Source organism: Sciurus vulgaris (assembly GCF_902686455.1).
Source record: "Sciurus vulgaris genome assembly, chromosome: 2".
Classification (NCBI taxonomy): Eukaryota; Metazoa; Chordata; class Mammalia; order Rodentia; family Sciuridae; genus Sciurus; species Sciurus vulgaris.
In genome coordinates, this window is record NC_136462.1 from 83744700 (window position 1) to 83759259 (window position 14560).

The 14560-nt window shown below is 43.2% G+C and overlaps 1 protein-coding gene across 1 annotated transcript in view; it reads right to left on the bottom strand.

Annotated features, from left to right (window-relative positions):
• RYR3 (ryanodine receptor 3) overlaps positions 1 to 14166 on the bottom strand; it is a 506360-nt gene extending 492194 nt beyond the window's left edge. Inside the window, 1 exon segment of the mRNA XM_079126345.1 lies at positions 14041 to 14166. Within this exon segment, the coding sequence (XP_078982471.1) occupies positions 14041 to 14091 (51 nt within the window). The 5' untranslated portion in view covers positions 14092 to 14166.
• Between the last annotated feature and the right edge of the window lie 394 nt (positions 14167 to 14560).

Below are 14560 nucleotides of genomic sequence, written 5' to 3' on the forward strand. Positions count from 1 at the left end.
CCAGTGGAGACAACCTGCTGGGGGAAAAGGAGACCTTGAAATAAAATCTGCACACCATGATAAAGTACCAGGTTATTGAGATCATAAAACATCAGTTAACAATTACTTTCCAGACATATTCTCCACTAAAGGTTTAACAATCTGAACTATATGTTAATTTGAATTCTGACCTACTATTTTTCCTACTACTAGATGTGACCAAATGGTAGGTTCAAAAAGCAAGAGCCAGGTAGTGAGTTCTGTATTGTGTATTCGAGAAGGAGTCACACTGCATTAGTACTAGTGACCTTAAGAGGAGTTGTGCCCCATCTGTGGTGACTTCTGTCTCTCTGGCAGGGGTGCAGGAGTCATATAAGTCCAATAGTCTGAGGCACAAGGGATGCTGCTGGAACTTTCAACAGACAGAGTTCTTGGCAAGGCCTTTAGTAGAGCTACGGCCCGTCAGTGCTAATTAGTTTCTGTTTTCTGCATGTTCTTGAAGTGCCTACTTCTTCTTCTGTCACCTTAAACTCCTTGGTCTGAGCCAAGGTGAATCATCGTCTAGAGCTACAGAGCGGTTCTGATTCCATGACAAAAAGTTTCAGTGCAACACAAGACTCTCATTTCCACCATGGGACAAGGCCAGTTCTCCATCAGTGGAGGTTCTTTTTCACTAAGAGCCTAAGACCTCTCAAATTCAGTTTTTACAGTTGCAATTGCTCAGATGATCTGCATTTTGCCTTAAAGATCAGCCTAGATTTTTAAAACATCAGATGCAAGACTGACTTGAAGAAATTATTACAAAATACATTCTTACATAATCTATAGTCTACTTTATCAAAACTATGCGGTCGTGTATGTTGGGGATTTTTAGATTAAATTCAATTTAGAATTGTTAACTACATCAGCTAAAACACTGGGGACAAATAATCTTGATTTGCTCTCAAAATAGTTTTTTAGTCTTATCTCTCAATACATTCCTCCCCAGAAGTCTGCATACTTCCTGGAACATGACACAAACTTTACCTCTTCTAGGTTTTTCTTTGTAATGATCCTTTTGTCTCAAATGCCCTTTCAACCCTATGTGCAATCTACCAACACCTTATAAAGTTCACCTCTTTTTAAATGTTCCCTTTCTTTTTGAATCTTTCCTGATTCTCTAGTGACCTAACTATTTCTTCTAGAGTACAATGATCAGGAGGTTGAGGCAGAAGGATTGCAAGCTTGAAGTCAGCTGCAGCAACATAGCAAGGCCCTGAGCAACTTAGTGAGACCCTGTCTCAAAATAAAAAATAAAAAGGTTGAGACTGTGACTTAGTGGTAGAGCACCCCTGGGTTAAATTCCCAGTAGGAAAAAAACAAAACAAAACAAAACAAAACAAAAACTTTCACATTTATTTAACACATTTTGTGCTGTTGTATTATTAGTTCTTTAGATGTCTAATTCTTTGACCACACTTTAGATCCTTGAGAATAGGATTATGTGTTTTGCTCAACTTTAAATCTTCCTCAATCCCTAAACATGCCTTTTAAATAGTAAGTGCTCAATAAATGTTTGTTGAATGGATGGATGGATGGATGGATGAGGAATAGCATCTCAGTTTCCCAACACAAAGAGTAACAAATGATTGTCAGGAGTCTTTACCTAACTGTAAATGCCTTGAGGCTCTTTAGAAAGGTCTTAATTTTGTCTTAGCTCAGTAGACGTTGAAAAAATATCTCATCATACTCAATAACATATTATACCTCACCTATGGGTTATAAAGGGGTTAGCACTAAATCTCCTTTACTCTAAAACCACAATAAACCTGCTTTTAAATTTTCATTTAATGGAGGCAGTTTATAGATAAGATATAGGAGCCTCTTTGGCCTTGTGATCTATTTGACCTCTTCTGTGCATTCTGGAGACCTCACCAAGATGTGAACAAGCAGGGCCTTCGCTCAGTCAGAGATCCAAGCAGGGTCTGGGGACCAGTCCAAATATTTGTCATCACCTACCAAACAGCTGAAAGTCAAGCATAGGTTTCTATTGTTTATTAAAAGTGTGCCTTGGGACCACAATCTTCATACATTCATAAAATCAAGCAGAAATGTATTCACACACACAGGTTTTTATTTGGCTAAGCCTTCCAGGGTGCAGGTGGGAGAGTTATTTAGATTTTGTTCCCAATTAATTGAGTTAAAAATCATAGTAAACAGTCTAAGTACATCTTCTGCCCCTCAAACAATTCCCATACCATTGAAGAGCAGCTGCTTCAGGATCCCAGGTGATTCATAGAAACCTGGGTGGAGTATGGGTTCTTCACCGTGGCAAAGGGAATCTCCAGGCACTGGGTGTAAAATCGACCACTAAAGTGTGTATTATGTATCACGTCATATATGGTAGCACAGAAGGGAATGTAACCATAGAATGAGCCAGGTCCTGTGCTGCTCATTACAGCTCTGTAAGCATGAAAAAACTTCTTAATGTCCTCATTTTAGAGATGAGGAATTTGTCAAGTTCTCGTGGATAGTAAGTAACAAATCCAGAATTCATACTTGGGTCTGTCTTACCTTATGCTCTTTACCACTTTCTTATTAGCGACTGCATATGATAGTGTACTGATACTGATACAATGATGATCTGAAAATGGTATGTGGTAACAGAGAAACCATCAACTACTTTAAAATTTGTAATAGGAAAGAAGTAGGACAGTCAATGAAAAAAAAATCAATGTTCTCGCTAGGCAAAACTTATACTAATTACAGTCATTCATGGGAATTGTGTACAATCATGTCTAGTTATGAGCCAGTACAATATTTATGTACAAAAATAAATGTCAGAATAACTTTGATCTAAAACCCATTTAATTAGAATACTGAGTTCTATACATATGTAATCAGATATCAATTTCTCCAAGTGCTAAAATGCATCTTAGTCTATTTTCTGCTACTTTAATAGTATACCATACACTGGCTAAATTATCAACAATAGACACCTTCTTGGCTCACAGTTCTGGAGGATGGAAATTCCCAGAGCCAGATGCTAGCATCTAGAGAGAGTCTTTGTGCCATTTTATGAGATAGCAGAGGAGCAAGTGAGCACTCACAAGTCAGAGAGGAAGCATGTAAACTCTATCTTTCTTCCTCTTCTTAGTAAGTCACTAATCTAATCATGAGGACTCCAACCTCATGACCTCATCAAACCATAATTACCTCCAAAGGTCCCCACCAAAAACCATCAACATATGAATTTGGGGATTAAGTTTCCAACAAATGAATTTGGGGGCAGTAACGAATGCTTGACACCATAGCAGTGAATGTGTGGCCTCTTTATAGTATTTTATACTTTATACAGTATCTCTGAAAATATACTCAAATTCCATTTATTCCGAGATGTTGGGAGGAAGCAGGCAGCAAACTCATAAAATAGGGCCCTGTCCATATAATCTTAGGATTCATTCATTTTACTGTGACACCTTGCTGTGAATTATGATTGTTACCACTCTGTAGATTAGTAAACTGAGACTGGAATAGGTAAAATATCTCATCCATGTAGTTTACTTTTCTCTTCACAACTCGAGTGAAAGTTATTGATACTTAATGAAACACCAAGATTTAGTACCATTAGAAATCTCCTTTCATTAAGGAAATCAGAACTCCACCCACTCTCTGTTATTTGAAGAAATCTTGCTATAATTTTTAAAATTAAATTTCCCTTCTATTTAGTCTAATCTTCTAATTTTTAGGGTCAGTTTTATGAGTGAAATTAAGAGCCAATTAAGGGACTCTAACCCAATAAAGACAAGGCACCATCAGCCTGTCCACATACTTAGACTTCTTGTACACCTGTTTGTCCTAAAGGAATGCAGTAAACATCTCCTCTATCCAGGGAAGGAGGGATTCTTAACAGGATTAAATAACCAACATTATCCAGTTTAGTTCTATGGAAAGCAGAGAGAACAAAGATGGGGATAATGTTTGATGTAGAGGAGGGAACATGAATCAGAGGTTCAGACCACTGCCCCCAGCAGGGCCACTCATGGGAGAGGGCAGAAGAGGATATAAGAATCAAGCTTAACTTTAGGTTCATTCTTTACATTCTTAGACAAGAGAAGGGATGGGAGAAGGTGAATGACCAGATCCTTATGGTGGGATGATCTTGTGTTGTTGGAAATCCAGTGAATTCCCACAGAGGCAAAGTTTGGACAAACAAAAATAAATAAAACAAACCTCCCCAAACAAGACAATGAGATTTTTGTGGTTGAGGATTCTCCAAATCATGTCACCCATCCTTTGACATGGGTAATTACAAACTGCTAGCAGGGAGGTCATTTGGCTTTTGCATCAAGAGGCTTTGCAAAGTAAACCCTCTGAGAACTGCTCTGTACTCCTAAGGCCCCAAACACTACAGGCTCATTTCCATTTATAAGGTCTGCTCATATTTATAGTTAAGCAGAATATCAGGAATCAAGACTATGGAATAACCACAGGGGATCGTTACTTCATACTTTCTAAGTGTAAAATGAATGTGCATTGACATTTGGAATAGCTAGTATGACTAATGTCAATGTTTAACACTATTTGTTGAGACAATATTAATAGCTAATATTTATTGAGGACTTACTATCTGCTGGGCACTGTTCCAAGCACCTTACATGGATTAGCTCATTTAATCCTCACAGCAACCTTTTGCAACAGGCACTGTTATTACCCTCATTTAACACATGAGGAAACAGGTACAGAGTTAAAGAAACTTCCCCAAGGTCATACATTTTAACAAGAAACTTTTTTTTTATCATAGAAGCATGAAAAATTAATTATTATAAATTCCTCTCAAGTGACTGATGTCAATATGATTTCAAAATAAGACTGAGCTCCCTCTCAACCCTGAGCTACCAGAATTATCTAACATTAAGATGTCCTGTTCATCTATATAACTCTAAGAACTTGTTTGGGGCCAGGTGAAGACTAGCAGTTGGTCAATAAATGTTAAATGGATCCCCTGCTTACTTAAAATTTCATGATGTCTTTATCTACAGGACAATTCTAAAGAGTGTTTAAAGGCTAGAAAAATCTGCATTCATTTTGATGATAATGTCTATCATTTCTTAAGCCTATTAATTTGTCTGCCAATCTCTCTCTTATGTACTGTGATATATGATACATTGTCTTTTATGTTGACATTTTCATCCAAGGACCTTAATGGGTATTATAAAGCAGATCCTAATCATAAAAATATTCATGCATTCATTCAAACAGATTATGAGGGCTCATCCACAGCTGCAAAATGCCAGGCAGCTCAGAACCCTGCTACAGATATGTTCGGCTAGACTGGTAGTGCTGAGAATTTTTTATTTGAATGTGTAGAGCAGGCTTGCCCTTCTTTGCACATAAACCCTTAAATCTACTCAGAGTAAACCAAATTTAAGACCCCTATATTCCTAGAATTTATGATGTATGACTCATGCTTTAGGGTATTAGAAACCTGTGTTTTTGTGTCATTGTGGCCAAAGACCTGACAAGAACAATTAGAGGAGAAAAAGTTTATTTTGGTTTATGGTTTCAGAGGTTCAGTCCACGGTTGGCTGACTCCATAGCTCTGGACCCAAGGTGAGGGAGAACATCATGGCAGAAGGGCACTGTGGAGGAAAGCATCTCAGGACATTGCAACCAGGTAGCAGAGAGAGAGAGTCCTGCTTATCAGGGACAAAATATAAATCCCAAAGACAAGCCCCCAGTGACCTACCTCCTACATGCACATCCTACCTGCCTACAGTAACCACTCAGTTAATTCATATCAGTGGAGTAATACACCAATTACATTACAAGCTCTCATAATTTAATCGTTTCATTTCTGAACATTCTTGCATTGTCTCACATGTGGCTTTTGGGGGATAGCTAATATCTAAACCATAACAGAACCTTTTTAGGCAATCAGGCAACTATTAGTCCAAGACACTTCTTCCAAGTGTGTGTGTGTGTGTGTGTGTGTGTGTGTGTGTGTGTGTGTGTGTAATGTATTTCCCTCCTGGGAGGATACTTGGAGCCTTCAAGGCATCCCTGAGATTAAATCATCATTACCATGTCTTTATAAATGGGCACACTAAAGTTGAGAAAAAGGAAGACAGTCCAATAGGTATCTGGCACTAGAAATACTGCAGTATATAGCAAATGCTTAGCTCTGACTTTATCCATTTGACTGGTATGTTCTATTTTTCCTCCTAAATTGCCTCTTGCAGAGATGAAATTTGCTTATCCTTACTTCTGGACTCCTCTCATCTTCTAGCCAGCTTGGACAGAAGAGGATGACCTGGATGTGAAGCACAAGAATTCTCAGAACCACAGCCATGTGTCCTGGTGACTGAGATGAGGGACTTATAGGGGGCTCAACCTCATCCGGGTCTAGCTACTCTAATTCCACCTGACCCCTTGGATTCAGCTCTTGGATCAATGTGGTATTGTGGCCAACTAGATATTTCCTATTGTCCTAGTGTTATTTACAGTCTGGATCTGGTCCACAGCATAGAGTGCAGCAGTTCTAGCCAATACTTCTTACACTGTGGACATTTATGTGCCATTGATGGAGAAGTTTCCATTTCATTCTGTAGTCCCACTGACTAGCTCTCTCTGCTTAGGCCCATTAGAGAACTCAACTGTGAAATTGTCAGAGAGGTGGTGCCAAGTCTTGTCACTGGTGGGGTGCAAGGACTTTTACCTTCCAGGAAGAGCGTTTCCTGTTTGCTCTATTGGGAAACAGAAGCTCCCCTCAGCATTCTCCTTCTTTCCTTAGGAACTGTTGTGAGTTGGTTCCAGGGACTCTGGAACATTTACTTGGAGCATTATATTAACAGATAGGATAACTGATAATGGGGTTTTGTCAATTGAACACTTTTCTACCTCAGGAAAGAGACATCTTAGTTCTTGCTTTGATATAGAGCCACTTCATCTTATAAAAAGCAGAGATACTGTATTTCTTCATGGTGTCTCTGCTTCTGAATTGTCTGAAACAAAGTACATATTAGCATCAGTCCCAGCTGCAAAGAATGCTTCCAGGTAGTTCAAGCGTTCTTTCCTCTACTCAAAAACCTAAATAAAGATGGAGTCTCTGTTCCCTCCACCCGCAGCCAGACTCCTGGTCCCTAATGCTTCTGCTCCTACTCAGAGTTCTCCAAGAACTAGCATAGTGCCCCTTCAAGTTTGTCCCTTTCAGCAATGCTCCAAAGTACTTCCATCTTTGGTTCTATTCCTGTTCCTTTAGGAACTGGCTCTACTCAGCTGTTAATGATGCTAATCATTAATGGTTCCTGCTGAGTTAACAATTTTACAGTTCAGTTTTTCAGTAGAGGGGATTTCTTGAAGCAATGCCTTCTTCCAAAGGCAGACCAAGGAAAATGATATCCTTCTTGCCCACGGGTCCTGTTGACACTAACACCAAACCAGACTTCCGTTCCTACATTTTCTGCACAACTGTCCCATCTGCTCCTCAGTGACTGGTTCCCGCAGCATAAAACCACCTATACACTGACCTCAGTACAAAAACTGTTGGTGACCTGCAAGATTCCGCACCAGCGGCAATAGCGCTGTCTCCAGAGCTCTCTTCTGCCTCCTTTGCACTCTAAAGCAAGCAGCAGCGAGCAGCTGTCACCCCAGAGGGAAGGGCTCATGTTTTTTCAACTTCTGAATCTCATTGTATTCTGATTTTAGGACAGAGGGTTGGTTTTCTTCTTCTTGGGCATGGAGTGCAGTGACAACCAGACTTCCCCCAAGAAGACAAGCCTGTGAAGGGCCTGGGAGACTTGGAATCAATGAGGACTTCACTGCCAGGGAAGATGGAAAATGAAAAAAGAGGGGCTGGTGTCTCATGCCTCCTATTGGTAAGCTGTGTCCCTCTGTTAAAGGACATTAGCCCTGTATATGACTGTGGAGTCAGCAACACACTCTGAGCTAGAGAAGGACAAAAATGCATGGGAGGAGAGGAGGTGCAGCTCCTTTGCTTTGGAATACTGTATTGTCAGTCTCGGAACTGGCCTAAACTTTGTTTTCTAACAACCTGGAATCAGATATGACATATGGAGGGAAAAAAAATCATCCTGGCACCTCAGGAGACTCATCCCTGTAGCAGGATCAGGGCTGAGGTGCCAGCACTTTTTCTTCCCTGGCTCTGCACTGAAGAGGTGCTATGATGGCAAAACTCACTGAACCAAGGGAAACTGCAGCGGCTGGAAATGTCTTTGTCCCTAAAATACCCGAACAAGAGAATGACCAAGAGAACACCAGCCAGAGGCATGGAAGACCCAACCTGGCTCCCTGGGGACCACCTCCAGCAGCCTCAGTGTGGGCTGAATTCCCCATAATAGAAGCATCTGCTTCATCCAGGTGCAGCCAAAAGAGCTTTCAAAGGCTCCACTCCCCAAGCAGATGCAAGTGAAGCAGTGAAACCCCTGGGAGGAAAAACTGGTTGGTTTTATAAGGAAGCTGGTTGCCAATGCTCTACGGAAAAGGAAGAATGGGCTCATAAAGAGAGTGGAGGGGGAACAGGAGGAACAGCTTTGAAAGGAAGAGCTACGGGATTCAATAAGAAAAGGTGATCCTTTGGGAAACAGTAGCTTTAGTAATGTTCTGAGAAGACAGAAAATAACTGAATATTCTGCTGGTGGCTGGAATCCTGGGAGCCCACCTGGCTGCTAGAAGACCATCACACTGGCCTTCTTGCATTCTCACATCCTCTAAACAAATCACTTGAGAAAAATGGGGTTCATTTCAGTCAAGTGATGGCAATGAGGTACTGGGGTGAGAACAACACTGGTGGAGAAGATGTTAGGGACCGGAGCAACTGTGGTGCTTTTGCAACAAGATCCAATCACAAGCAGGGTTAGTTTCCTATGCAGGCACAGACACAATGACGGACGCAATGACAATACCCTATGAAACACACCTCTCCTCTCATTTGGGGCATTTTTGGAATTACTGTTATCTCTCATAATATTTCACTTAAGGTAGGGTCTCTCTGTATATAAAAGGAGAAACAAAAGTCTGGATTTTCTTAAGCAACTTGTTCAAGGTCACAGTGAGCTAGTGCTAGAAATAAGAATTTCTCTAAGTTCAATTTTTTATTACAGTGTTCTACTCCTACTGGATAATCTGTATTAAGAGTAGCTTAAGGATGGAGCTAATTTAGAAGGGTTTATATTGATGTGGAATTGAGGGAAATGAGCTACACACAGTATTGCATTCTTCAGACACAGGACCTCCTGGCCTTACACAAGAGATTAATAAGAATCATTCAGAAGGACAACAAGTCAATCAGAAAATGATAGAATCAGTGGCTTCTAAATTCCTTAAGTATTAATATAAAGAAAAAAAGCAAAGTATGAAATAAAAAGTCTTTCTTGAGGAGAGAAAATAAATGATAACAAAACAAGCAAAGAGGCAAATAAACAGATATTTTAAAAAAAACGGTTAAAATACAAATCCTTTAAAAATCAGTTTCTTTTGTTCTCCATATAAATTCCTCCTACTCTTTTTCAACATTTCCCCTCTCAGATCAGTCCTGAGGATCTAGAGAAATGTTTTTCCTTTAAACCAACATTAGGAAAGAAATTAAAAATTGTTTAAAAATCATTTCACTTAAGTGTCCTCTTCCTTACTTAATAATCATGTTGGCATAAGAAAAAATACGCAGGGGCATCAGCCGCACATCTTTCAATTGCAGACTTGAGTCTGGTCTCACTCCTTTTGGAGTGGACCACATCACATTCCAAATATTTCCAAGCTTGAAGCCATCATCACTTCCTTTCCCAGGAGCTCAGCAACTTCACTCCTTAGGACAGTCCTGGTCCTGGCAATGAGACCTTAGCAAGCATGAGCCACCATTCCCAGTGCTGATGCAGCCTTTCCCACTGGACTTCACTCCTTTGGAAAAAGGACCCAGCTTCTATCATGTACTAGTGCATTTCCCTGGTAAGGAATCCAGCACCACTGATATGGGTTTTGAACTAGATCAGCTCTGAGAAGCCAAGAGAGAAGAGACAGCTAAGGTGGGAAGCCCTGAAGTGACTTTGGGAGGACCAGACAGTGGTAATATTCTCAGTTTAGTCATTTTAACCATTAAAAGTAATTCAGCAGGAAAGCCCCTCCTCAGTTCTGCAACACCCATGCCTAAGTGTCTGGGTCAGCATTCCATCACTTCCTCCATTACGACTTACCATCACCCTGAAACCCTGTGCCTAGGGGAACGAGTCACTCTTGCCCACCCCTCCCCCTTAGCTCCCTATGGAAAAAGTACAAAGCATAGGCACCACACAGCTGTTACATAAATGGACTCCGTGGAGAGGAGATGCAAGCAGGCATCTATAAAACACCAGGTAAAAGTTCATTGCCACTCCAACCTGGGATGTGTGCTCCAGAGGGACATGAGCTCACAGCAGTGCTCCTGAGCAGTGCTCAAATTCAGAAATTTGTCTGAGGTGCCCTGAAGGCAGGAACCCCAGATGAAGGGAGTAGTCCTTGACTTTCAGCCCAAGCACCTTCTCTTGTTCCACAAGAGCTGCAAATGTAGGTGAAGGAGAACAACTTTCTACAGGGAGGGCTAAATTAGATCATCTAAGACATATCTTTAATTGAAACTAATGGACACAAATGTCTATCTCACTCTGAGTTGTTGTAATTACCTTTGTGGAAAAGGGGTTGGCAAGGAGAAGACTGGGGTGTTTCAGAAAAATCAGCAAAGGCTTGGAGTTTTGTTTTGTAAGTGGATACTGTAATGGCTACTGCAAGAGCAGGGAGTGGTGCCAGGCTCTCCACCGCCTGTCTGAAGATAGGATAGTTGTCGCTCTTCTCACCATAACTTCTTGCTTTCGGATCAGCGGCTGGCAGGTTTATCTGCTTCTGAGCAGCTTCAGAGTCACGTCAGTGACACTGGCTACGTCAGCAAGAGCAATTGGAAGGCAGGCTGATGCCACTGCCAACAGCAGCGGGAGGGACAATTCTTCCTTAAAGATGATCCTTCCATCTATCCTTCTGTTTGACTCTCTCCTTGGCAATCACGACTTTCAGTGATTTCAGAAGGCCAGAAGAGGGTTGCAGTTTTCTCCCACCTTCCTAAGATTTGGGGTACAGATATGCTTATGCTTTCAAGTCACATGTTTGGGGCCTGCCCCCTGCTTTGGAGATAGTGGGCTTTCAACCTATCAGAGAATATAACCAAGATGAACACCACCACCTAGGTAATGTCTCCAGCCATACCACACACACCTACAGTGATTACTGCAGTATTTTTGGCTCACTGCATCCCATCAATAATTCCAGCTGCTTTCATTTGGGGCACTATCATAATACACATGATACCAGAGTCACTAAAATTTTGAATAGGATCCATGACACAATGATGTTCTGTGGTCCATTTTTTTAAAGTAGGACTGCTTTCTGGGATAGCAATCCTCTAAAGTTCACTGCTGCAAAGATATAATTCTATTCCATTGTCAAATAGCCAGTTTCTGATCCAGGACAATGCTAGGGTGAGGAAGCATTATATGACTCATAGATGGCCAAAATGCTTTAGAAGATGTTGTTTGGGGAAAAGAAAGAAACTCTAAAGTAAAGGTAAGTAAATTCAAAAGGAAACACCTTCTCTAACCCAGGCATAGTCACAGGTGAGAAAATCCCACTGCCAGCATAACTTAGTGATTCCTGGCTCCCTTAAAAGCAGCAAGATAGCATCAACATTCTTAGCAGTTTGAAAGTTTACGATAATAAAATTTCCAGTAAATCATTCTGTCTAATTAATAGTTGAAGAGGGAGAGGGTCAAGTTCAGAAAGCTGCAGTTCTCATCTCAATATATCCTTAAGACTATAACCTCTGGATTTGTGCTCACTGCCAGGCTCCAGTGGGGGGTTTAATTTAACATTATATAAGGACAATTACCAGAAACTTTCTTGGCAACCTGGCCAAGTCATTTGATCTCCTGTGCTTTAGTTTCTCCCTTGTTTTCTCCCCCACGACACCAAAGATGAGGAAGTTAAGCTACTTCATAGGGCAAAGAACTGAGAAATACATTCATGCACACACACACACCCACACACACACACAAGCAAAATCTTCAAGCAATTACAAGCAAGAAAAGAATCAATAATGTCACATTTGGAGTCATTGACCCCATGGTTACTTTAGATATCCCTCTAAATCATACTTATATACAGAACTCCGCAGTAGAGTTCTTAACCTGGGTCCTTGAATCCCACAGGGGGTCCTGGATGGGCTTTAAAAGAGGTCCACCTGCTTGAATCTTTGGGGTCAGAAGCCCCTGACACAAAGTTTAAGAACCCCAGCTACAAAAAGCCATGGCTACAGGTATACTGAAAAACATTTACATTCCCAATGGAGAGGGAAGATGGCCACAGAAGCCAAGAGAAACAGGTAAGAGGCAGATCTCAAGAAAACCACCAGGTTTCTGTCTAAACTCCCTGGGTTATCTATTCAAAGATGCCCCCCCCACCCCCGCGAATTTCTCTAAATTTCTGCATCACTGGTGCCTGGAAGATGGTTAATAAGTAGAAGAAATCACTGATTGAGGAGGGCACAAAGTAGGAAGGGAGCAGCCACCCATTCAATACTGAGGACACCTGTTGGAGGGGAAAGCCAAAGGATTCCACAGGGCTTTGGGAGGTACAGGCTGCTTTACAAAAGGTTGTAATGAGTTGTGAGTGTAGGACCATTTTGTGTGCAGTGTAAGAGATGAGGATGGAGACTACATTTGCATATCAGACCTAGGGGGAAGTGTTAAATTCTCTGGTCTTTAAGTAGTATTAGGAGGGTGAAGGGTCCTTCAGAATTTCCCCCCATATTACCCAAATCTCAGCCTTGACAAAGGAACCATATTTAAAAGAAAAACTGAAAGGAACTGGAAGGAAGCACTTCAATAAGGGCATGTTCCAAAAGATACACAAGAGCTAAGTTGTGATCTTGAATGACCAGGTCAGAAGAGAGAGGGGTGAACTTGAGAGAGGGAGAGGATTTCATTCTAATTCCTGAGAGCTAGACAGCTCATATAAAATTACGTAGCACTTATAGAGCAAGTTACAGTTTATGAAACATAATGTTCACTATTTTATTTAACTCTTATCAACCCTGAAATGCTGGTTATATTTTCTCTGTTATACACATGAGGAAACTGAGGCTAGGTAGGTTAGATTATGTGACAAACTCAAGGTCACGTGGCTGAAATCAGCTCCAAGAAGTATCCCATTGCTCCCCCATCTCTCTGGGTGGTCGTCCACCTTGAAAGGTTTTATATTAATTCCTAAGGGGCAAGGTTGATCAGCTGCAACAGACTTCGCCCCCCGCCCCCGATCCTGGGGCGGAGCATTGCCCTCCGGTGCCAGGGAAAGGACCTGAGTGACGCGGAGCTATAGACCGGGGTTTCCCATCCTGCGGGGCTCGCTGAGGGGGAACAGAGACCATGGCTCTTGCACACCGGGCGGTCGGTCAAGTAAGGTTCTAGCAGCACTTGCCGGTTTGAGACATAACAAGAGAGGGGCAGCGATGGATGAATTGATAAATTTCTTTCGGAGAGATCCTAGGACTGGGACCAAGCACCTGCGCCCGCTTCGCGACCCGACTCCCCACTCTAGCCCCTGCCCCTCTGGCTCCTTCCTGGCAGTTCCCCAGTGCATGCGAATGCCTCGGAGGAAGGGGGGTGGGATGAAGTGTGGAGGTGACAGAGGGCCAACTCTGGGGTACCTCTGATCGTGTAGGTCAGGGCAACCACGAGTCAATCCCAGCTTGAAGTTTGGGCATCAAAGGTTTCAGACCAAGTAGCGAGTTGCCCGAAAAGCGAGCAGTCCAGGGTGGGGGTCTGGGGTGGGAGTGACGGTAGAGAATGAAGGAAAAGGCAGGAAAAGCTGCCCCTTCCCATGCAGCCCCTCGCTGCTCCGAGGGTAGGTGACTGGTACGCCTCTGCAGCCCCCGAGTGCGGAGAGCGCGCCGGGCACCCGGCCTCGCGGCGCAGCGCAGCCCCTCCTCGCCGGGCTCCGCGCTCCTCCCCACCTGCCCGCCGCCTCGCCCCCGCCGCGGAGACTTACAGTCCGCAGGAACTGGATCTCATCCTCTCCTCCTTCTCCGCCTTCGGCCATGACTCCCGAGGCGTCGGCGGTGCTCCAGCCTCCGGCGCCTCTGCTTTCCCCGGCAGCAGCTCGGCGTGCGCTGACTGCTGCTGCGCTCTTTCTCCTCCTCCCCCTCCTCCTTCTTTTCCTCCTCCTCCTCCTCCGGCTCCTGGCTCAGCCTCAGCAGCGCCGAGCTAATCCCCGACCATATAGGGAGCTGGGCTAACACTCCACTGCACTGCAGAGCGCCAACGCCAACCAAGCAGCCCGCCCACCCCTCTCTCCTCGCCCCAGCCAAGTGCGCTGCAGCCGCCGACTCAGCGGAGAGTGCAGCGCGGCGCGCGTCTGGTGGGCTGAGGGCAGCGCGAGGGACCGGGGTTGGCGCGATGGGGCCTCCCCCTCGCCGCACCCTCGACTGAGGCGCGCGCCCCGCGGCGACAGGAGGATGTCCCCTACACTGCTCTGATTCACAAACAAAGGCCAGTTGCTTAGCTCCAGT